Below are 18,945 nucleotides of genomic sequence, written 5' to 3'. Positions count from 1 at the left end.
AGTCATTATGGCATTATAGTATTAGAGTACGGCAGATACTGTTGCATTCTAATAAACATGGGACATTTGATATTGATTTTTTGGCTATAAATAAATTTGCAGATGCAAGAGGGAGATCAAGAATGAGAATTTGTTTTTCTTGGACATAGCCTTTTGGTGGCATGCATTTAAAATGCATGGAGGGCACTTATGGAAAGTAAGGCTAGTTTGTAACCATTCTGGATATCAACACACCATGGGAGACATCCTGAAGGTAATTATAAAACCAACATTTCATAAGCACCCTGCCAGTATTTAACTGTCAATTATTGTCTCTGGTCTGGGTTTCCATTTGGTATCATATATAGTGACTTCATTAACGGACAATGGTTTGAGAATGTAATTGTGGAAAACCTCAACAAATGGCTTCCAGAGAAATAATAGAAATATAACTTATCAGAGTTTTTATATAATTGTTTGCAGTAAATCAATACTTAGATTAGTGCTTCCCGTGGTGGTACAGATGATCTAGAAATAACTTAATTTGGTTTTGATTCAAGAAAAATCAATTATATAATTAAAAAAGGGTTGAGCATCTAAAATTCTTAAGCCAGAAAGCAGACAAGAGTACTCAAGCTCTTGAAAGCAATTTCTGCAGTGTCCCTTGCATTTTAATTTCTTTTTCAAGAACATTTATGCAAGATACTAATTTTGTTTGGGTTTTGGGTCATCCCTAAAGTACATATATATTCCTATAAGACTTCACTTAGAAATTGCCCTTGGCTAATAATTCCTCAAGTCTACTTGCCAGCCAGCTTGCAAGGCAAGTCATAAAGAGTGGGATTATATTTAGTAGAGGTCTGCCTTTTTAAGGGAAGTGTGATGTGAGAGATGGGAAGTGTCCTTAAATTTGGTTATATTAAGAATCCTCTGTGCTCTGATTGGTTGGTCAAAGCCACGGCTTGTTCCATGTTGCTTTCTAACAGTTCCCACATCAGCCACAGGCCGATAATTCTGCACTGCTCAAACTGAATCTGCAAGTGCTGGTGTAAGTATTGCACCTCCACTGATTTTGGAAATTATGTATTAGAGATGTGGTGTCTACATACCCAGAAAACTCGCCTCATTTCCACCAAAGGAATACTGTGGGCTTGACTCACATTCAGTACTGCTTTTTAAAAGTGCAAATATAGTTGAAAGAAAACTCTCTCATGAGAGCTTGGTGCATACAAATACACACCTGAGTAACTAACTTGAATGGATTGTTGCTGTCTGAACTAGATTCACATAATGACAAATGCCTTAATAAAAAGAACTGCTTTGATACGGCACTTCATCTTTCTGAATTTCAAAGCACTGCAAATTTGAGTATACACATGTGTAAATAACCATAGAAATCTACCTGGAATGTATAATAAGGATTCTTTTTTTCCTAGTCACTGCTTGCATGTATTTCCTTTCTGATGTAACTCCTGGAAAAGAAAGGCTTTTGGAAAATGAAAGATGTGAATTAAAATGGAGAAGATATTTCTTCATGGGTCCATAAGGTTTTTTTCTTTGATGTTAGACAAACCTGGAATGAGGCTGCTACTTCAGACTGTTTCCTTTTGAATACCAATATTAGTATAAAATCCAGTTCCCTAATTTCCTCTCCTCATATTCAGATAATGGAAATACATTTATTTCTATGAAATAGAGAATTTTATTTATATGCTCATGTGATTTTATTTTTCCTTTTTTCTTTCTCAGTAGGAAGATCCTGCCTTTAAAAGGGAAAGTGCACCTCTTCTCTAGATCCTGTAGAATGATTTTATGGGCTCCATTTTAAATTTTATTGACTGAGGCAGCTAATGCTTCTTGAAATCTCTTCAGCAGTTATTCTGTTGAACTGTTGGTGGAGGGTAAATTGATTAATCTGAGTTTAATCCTTTCAACAGCTATACAATGGGTTTCACATTGAAGAATTTTCAAGGTACTTAATTATTTCAGTGACTTAGATCAGGACTGGTAATTCTAAAGTTAGTTTCTACTTCTTTGGGATTATGAGTATGAGAGAGGAAACTCTCTTGCCTCTCAGCTAATTGCACTGATGTAGGTGAATGTAGGAGCTAGAAAGATCTGGGCTGTGGTTTGTAAGTCTGGGAATGTCCACTGAGGAAGGATTTTTCTATTACTGAAAGTGATTGGGAGAACAAGGTGCTTGCTTGCTTACAGGGTCAGCAGTTTTGTTCCTGCTTGAAAAATTGTCCTTAGATGAGGAAAGTTTTCACCATTTTTGTCTTGAATTTCTTTGTTTTTTAGGGAAAGCTATAAGGAAGCTTGTGCGCAAGGCGACTCTGGTGGCATCTAGAATCCTCAGATTTCCTTGACTGAATCCATCTGGGTTTAGCCCTAAATATAGTAGACAAGCTGCACTGCTTGCACTGATAAATTATATCTTCCAAATGATAGACCAAGGTACAGTCCTGTATACTAACCGTTTTTGATGTCATTTGACTCTTGATTCTGTTGCTTTTTGGGTAGTTGTGACACTACAATCTGTCCCCACTCTTGTGGACTATCTTTTCACCAGTGCTCTTAAAAAAAAATATTAAAAGAGACTTCTGGCCTGGTTCTGGCATTTGATGTTGACAGCTTTTTATGAGTCTGCAGCTTGGTGGGAAACTCAGCCTCTCCTGAGGGTCACAAACTTGCCTTCAGTGGCAAAATAATGGGATTGTTGCCAACACAACTTTATTTGGTTTTACTACCCCCGGAAATGTGCAAACGTAAATCAAAGCTTCCTTTTTGACATATAGTGTCATTTTAGTCTGTATGCTCAACAGTTGTAAAATGAAAACAGATTATGTTCTAACCAAGCATAGATTTTGAGTATAAAATAACACCTCTATTATCCAAAGGAAAAAATAGATCAGTAAGTACTGTTGTAAATGATAGTTAATAATTAGGTTTCTAGATCTGCTCTGGTATCTCAGCTAGCTGTTGGAATGAAAAAGAAATCTTAGTGCCAACTGGCTGCTTTATGAGGTCAGAACTTCTCTTTGCTTTTTTGTTTTAGGTGGGAAAATATTCTGTCTCCTAACTGGGTCTTTCCTGCACTACAGTGACATAACTTTCATAATACAGAATGTTTAAAGATGTTTTTGGAGTGGTACTATTAGTTCACATTTTAAGACTTTGATATCCAATAGAGTATATCCCTCTATTCGGATTTTCCATCACATCTAAAAATTAAGACTGATTATGGGGGGGGGTTTAAATGTTTTAAATGAGAATGACGTTGGTTGAATATTAATCCAGTTGCAAAGACTATTACAATTTTGATTTTTATCTAGTTTAGGTATTGAGTTGGGAGAGTTCAAAGCTGTCTTTTCTTTTGCCCAGTGACAGGATATGTTTTCTGTGTGTACCTTCCTGGTTCCTTTGTGCACCTTGTTGGGCTGCAGCTGTTTGCTGCCTCCACCTTTAAATGCTGGGCTTAATCCTTATTTTGGTGTTGTGCTGAGAGAAAAAATCCTTCCAGGGGCTTCTTCCTAGTGCACTAAGGACTTGAGAGAGAATCTGGGTTCTCCAGTGAACACCTGATCAGACTGGCTGGTGCCTTTGGCCCCCTGTGAACGTCCCTGTCTTGTCCCACAGCAGCACAGCCTGAACCATCAGCTGGGCACAATAAAAGGTCATGCTCAATTTGTGAGTTACATACAGCTTGGAATTTGCTGTATAATGTCTGTGGTCTGTTGTCTGGCAAAATAACATTAAATTTAAAGAATGGGTGTCTCTGGTGTTCAGCCTTGCAAAATTGGTCTGTAGATCATTGTTGTTTTGACTATAATTGTTTTGAAAGACATGTACTTGCTGGGAGGTTAATGAAAGGTTTCAATAGTTGTGCTGTTTAATTTGTACCATACAGGAAATAATTGGAGCATATGCCTATCTTTTCAACTGACAGCAACAGATCACACTTTGCCACACAGATAATTGATAAATTTTATGTGTGTATCATTAGTGGACAGGAAGATGACTAAATTTTTTTTTTTTTGCTGGGTTGTGATGCACTCTTTGTTGACATACTGTCAGTAGTGGTCTGTGTCAAATGCTTCCTTACCTTGTCCACTGCCAGGTTTTTGTGATAAGTCTTTATATCTATTTTATATCTATCTAGTCAACATCTGGGCAGGTCAAAACATTTGAATCATGGAATCACAGAATGGTTTGGGTTGGAAGGGACCCTAAAGATCATCTAGTTCCAACCCTCTTGTCATGGGCAGGGACACCTTCCATTGAAAGGTGAGTGAGGTAAATTAGTTTTAGTTCTAGGAAATTCTGATGGTATTTTACAGTGGGTTTATAAAATATTGTGCTTCTATCTTTATTTGCAATCCTTAGGAAAATTCTGACTGTCAATAAAATATTTTCAGAACAGAAAAGGCCATGAGAAAAGTTCCTTTTTAAAAGAAAAAGTGGGTACTGCATTGGAATTATCTGGGAGCTGGCAAGAAAATGAAAGCTAGCTATGTGCTTTGTCATGAGGCTCTGGAGTTTGAATGCCTGGTCTGGACGTGCTGGATATGGACCGGCTGTTCTCCAGCCCCCGATAAATGAGAGAAGAGAGGATGGCTGAGGTTCTCCTTTACCCCATATTGCACCAAGACTCAAGCATGAAGAATTTCTGTTAGCATAGATAGTACTACAACAGTAGTGACATGCTGAAGGTGGTTTTAAAATCCAGCTAATAAGTGAAAATTTTAATAGTCACTAATTGCAGGATTTAGAAATACCTGAGACCCAGCAACATTGCCACTTTTAAATTAAAAACATGTTTAATGAAGTTAAGCAGTGAAAAGTTGGAAATTTGCTCATGTTTTTTGTCACCTGCTTTTGCATTTGGCTGTATAATCACAGACTGATTTTATGTTAGCTTTGTAGTCACTAAATGAATTAATTATAGAAAGATGTGTTGAAAAGTATCAATGGCAGTTTTCTTCTGTGATTGTTTTTCAGAGCTTGATCCACAAGGTTTCCCTTTATTTGAAAGGTCTTCAATATAACCGAGCTTTTAAAATGAAGCTCAAGATGCTCCAGCTGCATATTAGCTGGAGTTAAAATGTGATTATACACACATCATGTTATTGGCTCCAGTTCTTCAGTGTTGATAAATCATGGGAATCAAGTAGGAGAGGATGCAGATTTCAGGTATTCATTGGAAGAAATTTCTAGGTTGATTTGGGAGAGGATTGGCTGTTCTGATGTAATAAGCACACACTGAGACATATCTTAGAGTGTAAAGGAGAGAAATTTTGTGTTGCTGTTATTCTGCTTTGCTCTATACAAGCAGTGAATACAGCACAGTGTTTTGTGGTGTTTGCTTTTGGAATGGTTCATTTTCTCTGCCTGCATGCCTGTCTGGAAGCAGAACAAGCATGGATAGCAGCTCAGGGGCTGGTTCTTTAGCAGCAGCTCATGGATGGGAGATACTAGCATGGTACTAGCATGGAACCATCCCTGAGCACTTCTCCCTGTGCTGCTTCTCCCTCAGGCTGCTGAGCTCTCCTGACAGGGTGCAGGAGTACAGGAGCTCATCTCCTGATGTACTGGCACAGCAGCACCCTGCATTGCTGTATCCCCAGGAGACAGTGTGATCAGTGACCATGCTCCTTTGCAGGGCTGTAAATAAATAAATTATAAATTATAGGTTATAAATACACTTCAGAGGACGTCACTGCACCTTTGCAGGGCTGTGGTTATAAATCCACTTCAGGAGGAGATCACTGCTTAGCCCTCTCTTGCTCTTTCAAAAAGACATTTTCACTTTCCTGTGTTACAGAGAAGGTGCTGACTCAGTGTTGTAATCTACATTTAAAGATTCCAAAAACCCAATGTGCTGTCACATGTCTTTCATCTGCAGTGCTGTGGGTTTTGCCATTCAAATGTACTGATTTGATAGCTAATGAATTTACATTTCTGGCAATTTACAAGCTTTGCACTTCTCCTTTGTTTTAAAAGTGAAATACTTGGAATTTCCTGGGGAAAGTAGATATTTCTGACCTTTGAAGAAAACACAGAAAAGCTTATAACCAGTATAGTATTATTTATATTAAATTATATTGCTATACTTGATTTTAGTGGTTTTTTTCTGTTAGAGTTGTATTTCTTCACCTATTGATATAATGAAGTCATTAGAAAGTTTACATTGGAACAGCAATTAATAAAAATTAGTTTACATATTAGCATATAAAAAGTTATCTGCCACTTACTTGATGGGAGAAGTAACAATTGAAGAATTAATGTGATGACTAGATAGTACTTGTGCTTTTCAAAGTTTTAAATACTGTATGAGAAAAATTTTAAAAGTGACAGTTGGTTTCAATAGCTGATGTACCCTCAATATATTTAGAATTCTGAGCAACAAAGCTGATATCTGCCTTCACAAGTTGCGTAGAGTCTTTGCACATTTTGTGTTGCAGGTAGTCTGGACATGCTCTGGCTCAGACTAAAATATGAAAAAATGAACAGATTATGTATTTTGCAGTTATTTTTATAATCCCACTTTGAATTTTTTTGGTCAGATATTTGTCAGTATAATTTACCTTGTTTGCTTTAATAATCATAGTTAATATATTGTTGCTCGATTGCAATGAGGATATATTTATTTTCTGAATATTACAGAGATTCAGACTAAAGCATATGATCAATAAACAGGTAATAAATAAAGTGAAATGAGCAAACAACAGAAGTGAAAACAGAACAGAAAAAAACCCCAAACCAAAAGCCTTCTCTCAATCTAAAATTGAAAAAAACCTCAGGTCAGCTTCTCTCCATTTCCTAAACAAAATCAATGCACACAGATGAAGTAGTGTATCCTTTCTATAAAAGGTCTGATTCTGGAAATGGGTGTTCAGGGGTCACTGAGCTCTACTTTCTAATGCTATCAGAATATTCTACTGAAAGGAAAAAAACACCAAACCCTAAAAGGATTGTTGAAGGAGATCTGCATTCTTTCTGTTAAATTTATTTAGAGATTTAGGAAATGTTTATTCAAGTTTTACCCACTGACCTTCATGACTGATAAATTTGCAAACAAGCATTTTGTGTAGCAGGTAACTGCTTTTGTCTCTGTTAAGCCTGCTGAACAGAAAGGCAGCTGTGTTTAAATCATTAGGATGTCTATGCATATATTCTTCAGTGTTTGCCAGCATTTTCACTGATCCTACAACATCAGTAAAAGGCTGTATAAGCTCACAATATCTTGTAACAGTCTATGTTTACTGTGTGTTACAAACAATTTTCATGCTGCTTCTGCTGTGGTAAAATTGGGATGTTGTCATCCTACTCAGAAAAAACTGGGTGCCCTGGGGGCACTGAATTGCAGATTGGTGTTCATTCACATTGCTCTGTATATCAATTAATTCTAATTTAAACATAAAACCTGCTAACAAAAACTTGCCTTTTAATTAAGAAGTAACAGAAGGCCCAGGTTAAATAGTGGGTCATTGCTAAGTCTGAGCCATTGGATACACTGTGGTATTTGTGGGGGTTTTTTTTTTGGACTTTTTCAATTCCTTTTTGCTTCCAAGGGTCCTTGCTCTTCTCTTAGAGTCACTAGAGTCCCATGGCAATAGTAGCTCCTGTGGAGCACCAGCTGGGGCTCCTCACAGCCTCCCCTGCTGGCTTTTTTCTGATACCTTCTTGGCACCAGCGCTGGCTGAAGCCACACTGTTCTTGGGACACTCTCCTTGAGTCAAGCTGTTCTAACACCTGGTGTCAGTATGTGGAAGAAAGGCAAAAGAAAACAGAAATTGTGGGTGTGGAGAAACAAGAAGGCAGTCATTACACTGAGCACTGTGTCAGCTTGCTGCTTTGTTGCTGCTGCACTTACAGCAGAACCGAAGCTCAATATGCTTATTGATGTCTCTCAAGGACTACAAATCCCTATCTTCCGTGTCTGTTGTTTAATTCTTAATCATTTGTAATAAAATATTCAGCAATCTGGTCCATGGAACAATACTTAGCTGATTTGTTTTCTCTACAGCAGAAAACTAACCCAATCCCAAACCTCATCATATGCAGATATTACAGTTACATAGCTCACTGAATTCTTCAGCAGATTTTTCTATTTGTTTCCTGCTGATATGACCAGTATTATATTGGATTTTAATCCAGCTTGTGGAAAACCATTTGATAAACAAATGTGTTATCTAAGAAAATGAGCCTCATTTTATCAAAACTTTTATCAGCACTTTTATCAAACCTAATAGGTATGGACCTCCCAATAAAATAGCTATAGGCAGGGAAAGAAAAGACTGCTGTGGAGATGTAGTTGATTAAAATGTTTTGGTAAAGAATCCTTAATTATTTTAAAGAAAGCCACAGTGGGGTCCTTTCTCCTGCGCTGATAAGAAACTGAGAAGTTTTCATATTGCATTCAAATGTGTGATGTGAAATGAATTAGCTATTAGCTATATCTCCTTGGGGCATGTGCACTATAAATAGCTTTTCCAAGCCTGTGGCTTTATTCTGCTCTGCACTGTATTCTGAATTTCAAGACCAGAGAGACCAGAGTAAAATGCCTCCATTCAGCTGCAGTCTGAAGCAGTGCACATAATACAGTTTTGGATTTTGCAGATCAAGGTTTATTTATTTTTGTGGTACACAAGAAACAGAGGACTCCCTTCATTCACTAACCCCTCATTTTTCAGAGTCCCAGGCAAACCAAAACACTTGTCGTTTCTATTTCATCTGATTGTTGCCAATCACAACAAGGGAGAATCTATGTTTACTTTTTGGGTAAGATCTATAATAGCATTGGTTAGGGTGCAAAATGACTTTTTACTTAGGTCTGTGAAAAGCCCTTCCTGGGAAGCCAGATATCATCTGTGTTGGCTTTAAGCTTTGCTATAGTAGCAAGTACAAATGAACTGGGGCCATAAATTAGTTCACAGCTTTGGACTTTGAAAAACAGTGTGATTATAAACCCAGAAGCCTGTGCTCATCTTTGTGCTACATGAATTCTGGCACATTGTTCATCCTGAGGTTTCTTTTGTAAGAAGTAAGGCCACTGTCCTTGCATAAAACCTACCCTACTTTTACATTAACAAATCCAATGGTCTGCCCAGGACAGCTCCTTGCAGTTACCAGAATCTGAGGGTGTTAAAATTGCCACGAGCTTTGTTCTCTACCTTTTCATTCAAAATCCACAGAAATCCAGGATTATACCCTATGTGTTACTCTTTCACCATTCCAGATAGGAAAGGGATCACTGTAAGGAAACTCCATGTTGATGTTTATAAAAGCTATAGCTACTTTTTTTCAATGCTGGAAATAACAGTTTGAACAAAAACACTTTTCACCATGTTTTGAGCATTTTCTTCAATTTTTTAGGTCTTCCAGGACTATTGATTGTTGTGTTAGTGTAGACTACAGCAGTGAAGGGTTCTGTGGCAGGCTCTGCCATGGCAGCCAGGCTGCTCATACTGCCCTTGGGAGTTGTGAACATCAGGTGAAGGGTCTGGGTGTGTTCAGCAGCATCAGCAAGCAGCCTTGCCTTCTCTTTTGGGTAGCAGTGACTTTCACATGAGGTGAGAGGAGTTTGTGAGTCATTTGTGCAAGGAGACATCCCCAAAAGATTCAGCTGCTGACCTGTGGCTTCCCGTATTGCTAGGTCCTCAGTAATGTATCCTTTTTTAGTCCTCTTTGGTGGGTACACAGTTAATGGGTCAGTGTTAGCTGTTTAAACCTCAAAAATATGGGAATGCCTGTGCCATATGACACATAGAGGTTTCCAAAAACATGTGATTCAGCTTCTGATTTGAAACACAGGGTCACAGAGTGCTTCAGTATGCAAGTCGTAAGTTCCTTGGCTTGAAGTCACCCAGTTCTGACTTAATTCTGGTTGATGTGTACTCAGACTCTGAGTGAATCTGTGGAGCATCCTGAGCTATAGATGTGTTCAGAGTCTTTGTGAATTCCTGAACCTTTGCTGAGCTGTGTGTGGAGATGACTTGTGAGTGTCCACCTTGTTTGCTAATGCTATGGAAGAAGGGAAGAAAATGGCAGGGAGTGAAGTGAATACTCTGCCTGTGATGAGGCACCTTGGAAACTGAGAGCCTTTGGTTTCAGGCTTAAAAGCTAACCTGGGACTTTGAGCATCCCTGCTGTCAGCTGAGACCCCAGCCTGGTAGTGATGGACAATCTGCCAACAGGGTCTGTGCTACCACCACAGCAGCTCTAATGTCCTGTACCAAATGCTTCCCCAATTATTTCACACCAATTGCAGTCATCTGTCATGCTCTGTGTCCCTGGCCTCACTGGAGTGTGGCACTTTGTGGCATTGCAATATTTTTCCATCTTGGTACCTTGAAGTTCAAATTACTACCATGCACCCAGGACCCAAGAACTGAGTCAGGAAGAAAATAAAAAAGGTGAAGGATGGCCTTTGAGTAAGTAGCTGCAGTGTAGGGAGATAAGCAAGTGTGCTGAGCTACTCCTCTTGTTACATTATTGAGCAGCATACTTGTTTATTTATTCAATAAAATGGTACAAGGCAAAGCATGATATTGTTTTACAGTAGCTGCAAATTTTCTACTGAAGTGAAAAGTAGTAAGTACAGGTTTAAAATATATTAAATATTTTCATGTATTATGGTATATTTTAGCTTTCTTGAGTGATCTCACTTGCTGCCTTGGAGGGATGTATCATAAATACAATTATTATCCTTTATGCCAAAATGACATTGACATTGGTTTATATTCTCATGAATAGCAGAGCTCCAGTGAAGGAAAAGGACAGACCTGATACCTTCTGCTTAAGTTGTCAAGGTTGGCTGAATTCTCAGTTAATTTAAAACCCTGCTTTATGGCCTCTATTACACAGGTTTCTGCTCCCTCCTTGAAATCTCTCTTCTGGGGTGATGAATGTAACCATAAATGTTGCATTTTCTTGAGTTTTTTTCTGCTTTATTCTATGTGGTTTTGGTTTTGTTCTTTTTAAAGCAGAAATTGTGTTGCTTCATAGGCTTTTAGGGAGGTCTTTGTACTTCTTTTTGCTTGTAATGTAGGTCTCCAGAGCTGGATATAAAAACAGAAGATTCAATTTTAAAATGCAAGGAGAGTCCTCATTTTCTGTGCCTGGCAAACTTTCTCTTTTATCCCTCAGCCAACTTCTATCCAGTCCACTGGCTCTCCTCCTCTGTGTCATGCTTGCTAACTTTCACAGATTAATTTTTTATGAGAGGTACTATTAAAATGACTTTGGAGAATCACATAAATTATCTCTGCAGCTTTCACTTGCTCTTTGTTGTTGTGTAGAATTTACTAATATTTCTCCAATGCAGCCTGTAGTTTCTAAATCAACTCTGAGTGTTTTTCTAATTTGTGCATTAAGTAATTTCAACTTGATTTTTTAATGAAGTAAAATATTAAGTATCTTATGCAAACTTCAATCCTGGGGGAAGGGAAGCAGAGAAAGTGTGTCAGTTTTGCTTTCTTGTTTACACAGCAACCAAGTCTTCATGAAGGACCCTCAGCTGAGCCTTGCCTGCCAGGAGCAGCCCTGGTAGCTCCTGTGTCATGAAGGTGCCTCTCTGAGGTGCAGTTCTTTCTCTTTGTTCCTTCAAAATACAGGGCAGTAGAAGATGCTGCCCTTTGTTAGCCGAGAAAATGAGGGCTTGCTCCTTTCCTTCCTTGGGTTTGTTCCTGCCAGTGGAACAGACAGATCTTCCCTTTGCATTTGTACAGATCTGTCCTTGAGTGCTCAAATCTGAGCAGGAATTTATACAGGAGGAACATTTTGATCTGGCAAACATGAAGATGAAGGCTAATGGGAGGTCTGGAGGGCTGCTATAGGCAGCCTGCTCTGTCCTAAACTTGGAAAAGATTAACTGCTGTGGTCTGTGCTATTTGGTTCTGCAAAACAGAACACGTTTTCCTATCTAGAGGTCTTCTATAAAGTTAGGTCTCCTAGATTATTGTCATGTTTATTTTTCTTCTAGTAAAATATTAGTTGCTATTTATTGTTGTGAATGAATCAATTCTGCTTCGTTGCTATTTCATTTACAGGATTAGATGTTATGTTTAGGAGTGGTGACTTAGGGCCAAATTCACCATATGAGTTTTTATTTTCTAAGAACCTTAAAATTTCCTTGCTGCTCACTTTTGAGCTGCCAAACTGAACACAAACCAAACCTCTGTTACTTTTCTAATGTAGCTCAAAAGCACAGTAGTTGATTTAAGGGGTTTCCAACATTTATGATTGGTAGGTAGTGCATGTATAGGTATGAAGGTTAATTAAATCAAGAGGTGAAGTTTGTAGAACAGGGAACGCTTCATTAGGCCCTGTGTGAAGTAACATGTACAATCTGTTCACAATACCCCAAGTGCCATTCTCTGAGACAGTGTAATTACAGCTTACACACAGTTTCATTAGTTTGTGTTTCTTCTGCTGTGCTTGACATGTATGTTCTCTTCACTGAAACCCTGGGAGAGAGGAGGGACTGCTCGCTGGTGGGCATCTGAGCATGCTGACATTCAGCAAATCATTTTTCCTTTGGGTTCTTAAATGTCTTATCCCACATGTAATTAAGCTTGTAATTCGTCAACTGGCACATTTTTATTTCTCAGACTACAGATCTAGCTAAAGACTTGTGCAATGGCTCTTCTTACAGGCTTTTTCTTACTTTGTTCTTGTTGTTGTTGTTGCGGGGTTTTGTTTTGCTTTAAATGGGAAAACAATAATTCCCTTCCCCCACTGCTAGTAGTTTGTTTTTTGTCTGGGCACATTTTTAATTAAAGTTCATTAATTTTTATTGCAGAGCAGGATATAATGACAACCTGAAGATGCAGTCTTTAATATAAACCTCTTTTTAATGTGCATAGTGTTTAGGCAAGTATAATATCCAGGTGGCTGTGAAGATATGGGGGCTTCAGTGAAAGTTTAACCATATTGATCCCAAGAGTTTCTTTTAATAACAATTTATGCTATTGAGTACTGTGAATGCACTTAAATAGACTGAAGTGTTATCACAAGTTCAGGCAAATTATGCATTTAGTTGATTCCCAGAGAAGGAGAATTGAAGCTGCAGTTATGATCTCTGAAAGTCAGAGGCTGGATGCATACATAAAAATCTTGGAAATACGTGAACACAATATTACTCTTGCGATAAATCCCGCAGTCCTATTCAGGTGAGAGAAATTGGGGAAGCACTTGGAGGCGCAGGTCTGGAGACAGAAAAGCAATATTAATGAGGGTAATAAAGAGACTACCAAGGAGGGATGAATGATGAGCTTTATTGCAAATCTTATCTGCATGTAGTTTCTTTATATTAAAAAAACCTGCATAAATGTTCTTCTGCAAGTTTGCTAGACTAATGTGAGAAGAGAATACAGCATGGATATAGCAGAGGTAATAGTAAACCCAACCTTCTGTGCTCTTGTTGTCCTACTAATATGTTTGAATATATTTTAAAAATTTATGTTTAGAACTACTATATTAAGACAATACATGTTACATCCATGCCATGTGGTGTCCCAGCTCTGCCAAGCCGTGGCAGCTGCCAGGGTGGTTGTGATCTGTCATCAGTTCTCTGACTGCAGTCTGAAAACACTGAAAAGCTTCAGGCCTGTTCCAGAACTGTTTTACCGTTTGTTAACTATGATAATTTTTTGGTGTCAAGTAAATTAAATATTAAAATATTTCACAGAAATTGCCTAAATTTTCTCATGCCAGAAATTGGTGTTCAGTTTTGAGATGACATCCTGAGTTAGTATATGTGTTCTCTAGGTTTTTGATAGATTGTGTGTATCTCCTGCTTAAATGGGGTCTAATATTGTATCATACATTTCATGTAAGGCCATTCCACACGAAAAGTTAGCACTAAAACATGTCTCAAACTGTACATGGACTTAATTAGATCCTAGCAGGATATAAATTACTGCACAGACTTGGGCTGATGTACTTAGAAACCAGTGTCTGCCAAAACCACCCTAAATCATCTGACAGTGTTTCAGGAATAGCATGTTTTGGGGCAGAACTTCAACCTTTGTGCAGAAAATGAAGAATTATAGGAAAGCAGATGAGGGAACAAATGAACTAAAATGTCATCCATGTGCACCATGTAAGTCCAGAATGGGTCTCAGGGCTGCTGCAGAGCACGAGCTGTGGCAGGAACACTGTGAGGGGAGCCGAGGAGTGTGCCAGCTCTGGCTTTAAGCATGGTGTCTTGTGAATTTATGCATTTGGTGTCTGTCAACAACTTCAGCTTTAGGATGATGCATAGGAGCTTGTAAAATAGATGTACTCTTTAGTATTCTGCCTTCCAAAGGAGGGACTACATTGATTTGAGGCTTTTATTTCAACATACATCATGACTAAGAGCACTTAGTTGTGTGTTCTCAAAATAAAAAGCCTAATGTTATTTATTCACTTCAGTGCCACAGGAGTGTATGATGCCTTATAGGTGATTAAAATGAACATGCCATCAGAAGTTTGTAACTTACACAGTGCACAGCAAGGGGTAACAAAAAAAGGCAGATAAATACAGGAAGCATCAGGGTTACAGTGGCAAGAGCTCATGAAAATGCTTTCATACACCAATAAAAGCTTTCACTTATGCCTCACATACGTTTCCTCACTGCATGTTGCCTCTGTGTCTTGCTGGTTTTTTGATTTTTGGTTTTGTTAACGTATTCTAATCATAGATTTTGGTCCTGATACTGTTTCTCTTGAAGTCCCTGGAAGGAACTCCTAGTGATTTAAACAGTGCTGGATCAATCTCAGTAAGCAAAGACTGTAGGGATGTGGTAATGAAGAAGCTTGCACTTCAGACTTCTGTTAAAAGGAAGTGTTTTGTGAGAATGGATAATGAAGTACCTGTAATTTTTGTTGTGCATGTAGTAAGTGTAATATTACATACAAAAATAATGCATTCTTCCTCATAGCTACACAAACACAAAATGGAAAGATTTGCTGTTCTTTCCCTGTTGCTATCCTGTTATAAGTTGATGTTTACTTTTTCTGTTTACAGAAAAATGTTTACTTTTCCACAGTGTTGTTGTGATTGTTTTAAAGATATGTAATTGTTTTGGGTTTGTGGTTCTTTTTTTAAATTTTTCTTGATATAATTTTCTCTTTTATATGCCTATCAGTTTGTAAAATTTTGTTGTAAGTTATTTTCACTTATTGTCATTACTGTCATAATTTTTTTGTGGATAAGTGCATGAGTGTACATATATCAGTTCAATCCTATTGATCTCCTTGTTTCAGTGATACTTTGTAGCAGTTTCCTAAATGCTTTGTGAAGAACACTGTTATTATTAGCATTATGTATGGTGTGTTTTTAATCTAGTGAGGTTTTCCTTACCCTTGCAGTATAAGAAAGTTTCCAGTCATTATGTTTCAAATTGTTGTTTTACCATATCTATAATGTCTCCAGTCTTATGCCTCTTGCTTGTGTCTCATCTATCTACATTTATCCTTCTTCTGTTTCTGCCATATTTTTCAGTAATGTTACCATTTTTTCTGAGTTTACAATAATGTTTCTGCACTCTAAAGAGATCCCATCATCTTGATGTGAACTTTCCTTGAAAGCTGTGTGCTAGCCTTGCCAGAACACATTCCCAAATGCATTGGGCAAACAGGATCCATGTACATCACAAGCTGTAAAATGTGGAGAGAGGAGCTGTCTTTGCCATCAGTGTCTCAGTAGCAAATGGCTGAGTCTGTCTTGTAATGTGGACTGGTGTTTTAATCTGTCCATGAAGCAGAGACATGGAAGTGGAAGTGGAACTGTTTCTCTCTCTACAGAAATGCCATTATTTTCTGCTAAGTGTATTTGAGGGAGATCCATTCAGACATGTAAGTACACAGACATGCAACTCAGGACAGCTGCAGAAATATCTGACTCTCTTTTTTGACCCCATGCAGAGATCCTTCCAAAATGTATCACCGCTGATTTAGTTAGTGGTATATACCTAAGAAGCACCAAACAATACAAAACCATTCAGTGTATCAAATAGAAATAGATATGTTATAGAATATAATGAAATTTATTCACCTGTTAATGTGAGTGCTGCACATGTTTGATGGGTATAACTACTTATTAAACAGCTTGCCCATGTGTTGCCAAATAGTGGATTAAATTCTACTAAGTCTGTTTAAGTATCTCCTTGCTCATGAATATGACATTTCATCTATTTACACCTTTCCAACTGGCTTAAAATGTCAAAAAGATGTATTTTTGTAATATAAGTGCCTCAATTCTTTTTGACATTATTTTCTGTAGCTCGTTTCATATGCATATCTTTCTTTTATGTTATCATCATGATGATATTAATTCGGATGTGCAAATTAGCTCTTCATGATGTTGTCATGTCAGCATCTGGATTCAAGATGTGCTGTTTCATAAGCATTGCATCCTATTGCATTTCATCAGAGTCCCCCTCTTCTAATCTAATTATTCATAAGGAACCTTGGGGATTGTGCTAATGGGCATCTGAAGCTATAAAGAGTAATGAAAGTGGTTGTGTTACTGCTATGCAATTAAGTGTATATAGAATACCATTCATATAATTAAATTCAGATTTTTTTACCACTCTTTTTATCCTTTATAGTGCATCAATTATTTCTCTGAAGTAAAAATAATACCAGTGGAGTTTAAGTGCTTTTTATGAGAATTGTTAGCATTTATAGTGACAAAAGTTGATTTTTGGCTTTTATAATGAAAAGCTTCAGCAAATAAGGAGATAGTTTTATGAATTTTTTATGTTTTTTTCGTGTTTTATGTGAAAAGGTGGAGGTTGTTTGTGATTGAGGCAGAATTTGAACTGTTAGGAAAGCAAGGTGGATGTCTGGGGGTGTGTGAATGCTGTGTGTTTCCCATTTAATATTCTGTCCATTGGTTTGATTGGATACAATGCACATTATGCTGCTGCTGCTGGTAATGTGCATCAGCAGTCATTGCAATTTGTAAGTTCAGCCTGACCTTTGGTCTGGGTTCTGTTTTCTGTCTCTGTTCATTTGGATTAAGTGTTTTGATGAATGAAGATAAAGTATTTAGATCAACTAGTCAATATGTTTTCTGCTGATAATTCCATATTAATAATGCTGATGGTTAGTATCTTTAAGGTCTACTGACAATCTGATTGAAATCAATGGCAGTTTTGCCTCATTTAGTTCAATGGGAGCAAGAATGAGTCTTTGACCAGCAGAAAATTATAAACACCAGTCTCTGTTCATGTGTCATTCACTACGAACAAGAGTTTTTATGGTGCTGTCAGGCTGAAAAAAAATCTTTTCTTTTTTGATAACAAAGCTGGATTTAGCTGAAGTAATCCCTAGGTAGCCTGTTAGAGGTGTTCTAGCTTTGTTATTCCCAAACAATAGGGAATGTGGCCTCTTGCTGCTCCCACTTAAGTAAGTAGTTGCTGCTGCTCAAAATAGCTTGAGACTGCTGTGCAGCTGAAATTCTACTGCAGACATCCTGCATTAACCTAGTTATCTTGAATTTTCTTGTGAAATTCAGACTTATTGTAATTCTGCAGAGCACATGGTATTAAATAGCTTGTGCAGTTGCTTTTTCCAGAACACCAGTGACAGCCATGATGTTCCATGCCAGTGAAGAGGCCCAGGCATCATGACAGCATCCTCCATCCTCTTAGCTTTGATTATCCACAGCTGATTGGCATCTCATCCTGCTCTGAACTGCCTTAACCATAAAAATCCCCCTAACATTTTAAAATTGCTCATCTGCCAGGTAACCCACTACAAAACTGAGAGGTAGCTTCATAAAACAGCTCTTCCAGGGCATCCTTTTAGTTTCTCCCCAGGTGCCCACCGGGAGAAATGAGCTGTGAAGTTTGAGTGAGAGTTTAATAGGTCCAGTCCTGTCTGACCAAATGACACTGTGGCTGAGGGGGACTGACAGCTTCTCTCTAATCATTGCTGTAAAAGCAAAAGGAAGAAGGAAAGAGAGGTAAAGAGCACAGAAGCCTGATCTCTTGGCTAGATTTTCAGGTTGCTTAGGGCTTTAAAGGTCAAAGGCAACGCCTTAGGTTAGTGCCTCCTTAATTATGAGAAGACAACCTTTACAGCACGGGAAGGACACACTTTTGGCTTTACTCAGCAAGTGTCTGCACTCTCCATTAGTTCATGCTTTCATACATTCTTGAAGTATGGCTGTGTATTTGTGGGTCATTAATCTGCCCTTACAAAGACAAATAAGTTTTGCCTCCAAGAGAATAGTTATATTCATCTTAACTTCCTGTACAAAATGCTCATGTGCTTGGTCATCAGTGATCTGCAGAGTCAGGTTAAGGCTGCCAGATTTTTCTACCATGATTAAAAACTCTGATAAAATATCTGGTAAATGTTCTTGCCATTTTCTGCAGTTGGTCATTGCTCTTGAGTGAAACTCAGTATTACTTTCACATACCTTCTGAGCATGTTCTCTGAGATAAATGGCATGTCTGAAAATCAGTAAATGGGAAAAGAAACCCTCAGTCCATTCACACAACATTTTTTATTTGTTTGTGAGGTTTTTTTTCCTTTTAATTTTACTTGGTAAATTTTAAATTTTTATATTTTTGTCTGGTAATTTATGTTTTTACACTATTTTGGCTTCCTTTGATTATAGGCTAAAATCCTTAATTCTCAACTCTAATGTATTAAATAGGGAGTACTTGAAATAGCATTTTCACTGGATATTGGTTGCTTTCTTCTCTCCCTATTGCTTTTGCAGATTTGTGTCTTCCTGTCTAGTATGTACATATCTTTAATCATCCAAGTAATCTTGGTTAATGGACTGTATTTCTGGATGTTTACCTCTCTCTCTGAATCTGGCATGGGGTTAGTCATTGCTTTGTTAGGCTTGACTTCGTATAATATTTTGTTCCAACACTTTACATACAGATTATTATCGTAATGATGCTTAAGTTTAATTTTGTGCAAATCAGATGGAGGTTGTGCTGCTGCCTGTTT

The 18,945-nt window shown here is 37.8% G+C and overlaps 1 protein-coding gene across 7 annotated transcripts in view; it reads left to right on the top strand.

The window, feature by feature from the left end:
• PPP2R2C (protein phosphatase 2 regulatory subunit Bgamma) overlaps positions 1–18,945 on the top strand; it is a 131,461-nt gene that overhangs the window by 44,475 nt on the left and 68,041 nt on the right. The window contains exon 2 of one of the 7 annotated variants that reach the window (XM_054292805.1): positions 2,281–2,436. The exons of the other annotated variants lie outside the window; for them this stretch is intronic. Coding sequence (XP_054148780.1) covers positions 2,424–2,436 — 13 coding nt within the window. The 5' untranslated portion in view covers positions 2,281–2,423. The remainder of the gene's footprint in view (positions 1–2,280; positions 2,437–18,945) is intronic. 7 annotated transcript variants of the gene reach the window in all.

The sequence above is a fragment of the Melozone crissalis genome, unplaced genomic scaffold (genome assembly GCF_028551555.1).
Source record: "Melozone crissalis strain CALT ecotype California unplaced genomic scaffold, PUWL_Pcris_2 ptg000006l_1, whole genome shotgun sequence".
NCBI classification, from domain to species: domain Eukaryota; kingdom Metazoa; phylum Chordata; class Aves; order Passeriformes; family Passerellidae; genus Melozone; species Melozone crissalis.
The sequence above is the reverse complement of the archived record's forward strand: the minus strand, read 5'-3'. Positions and strand labels throughout refer to the sequence as shown.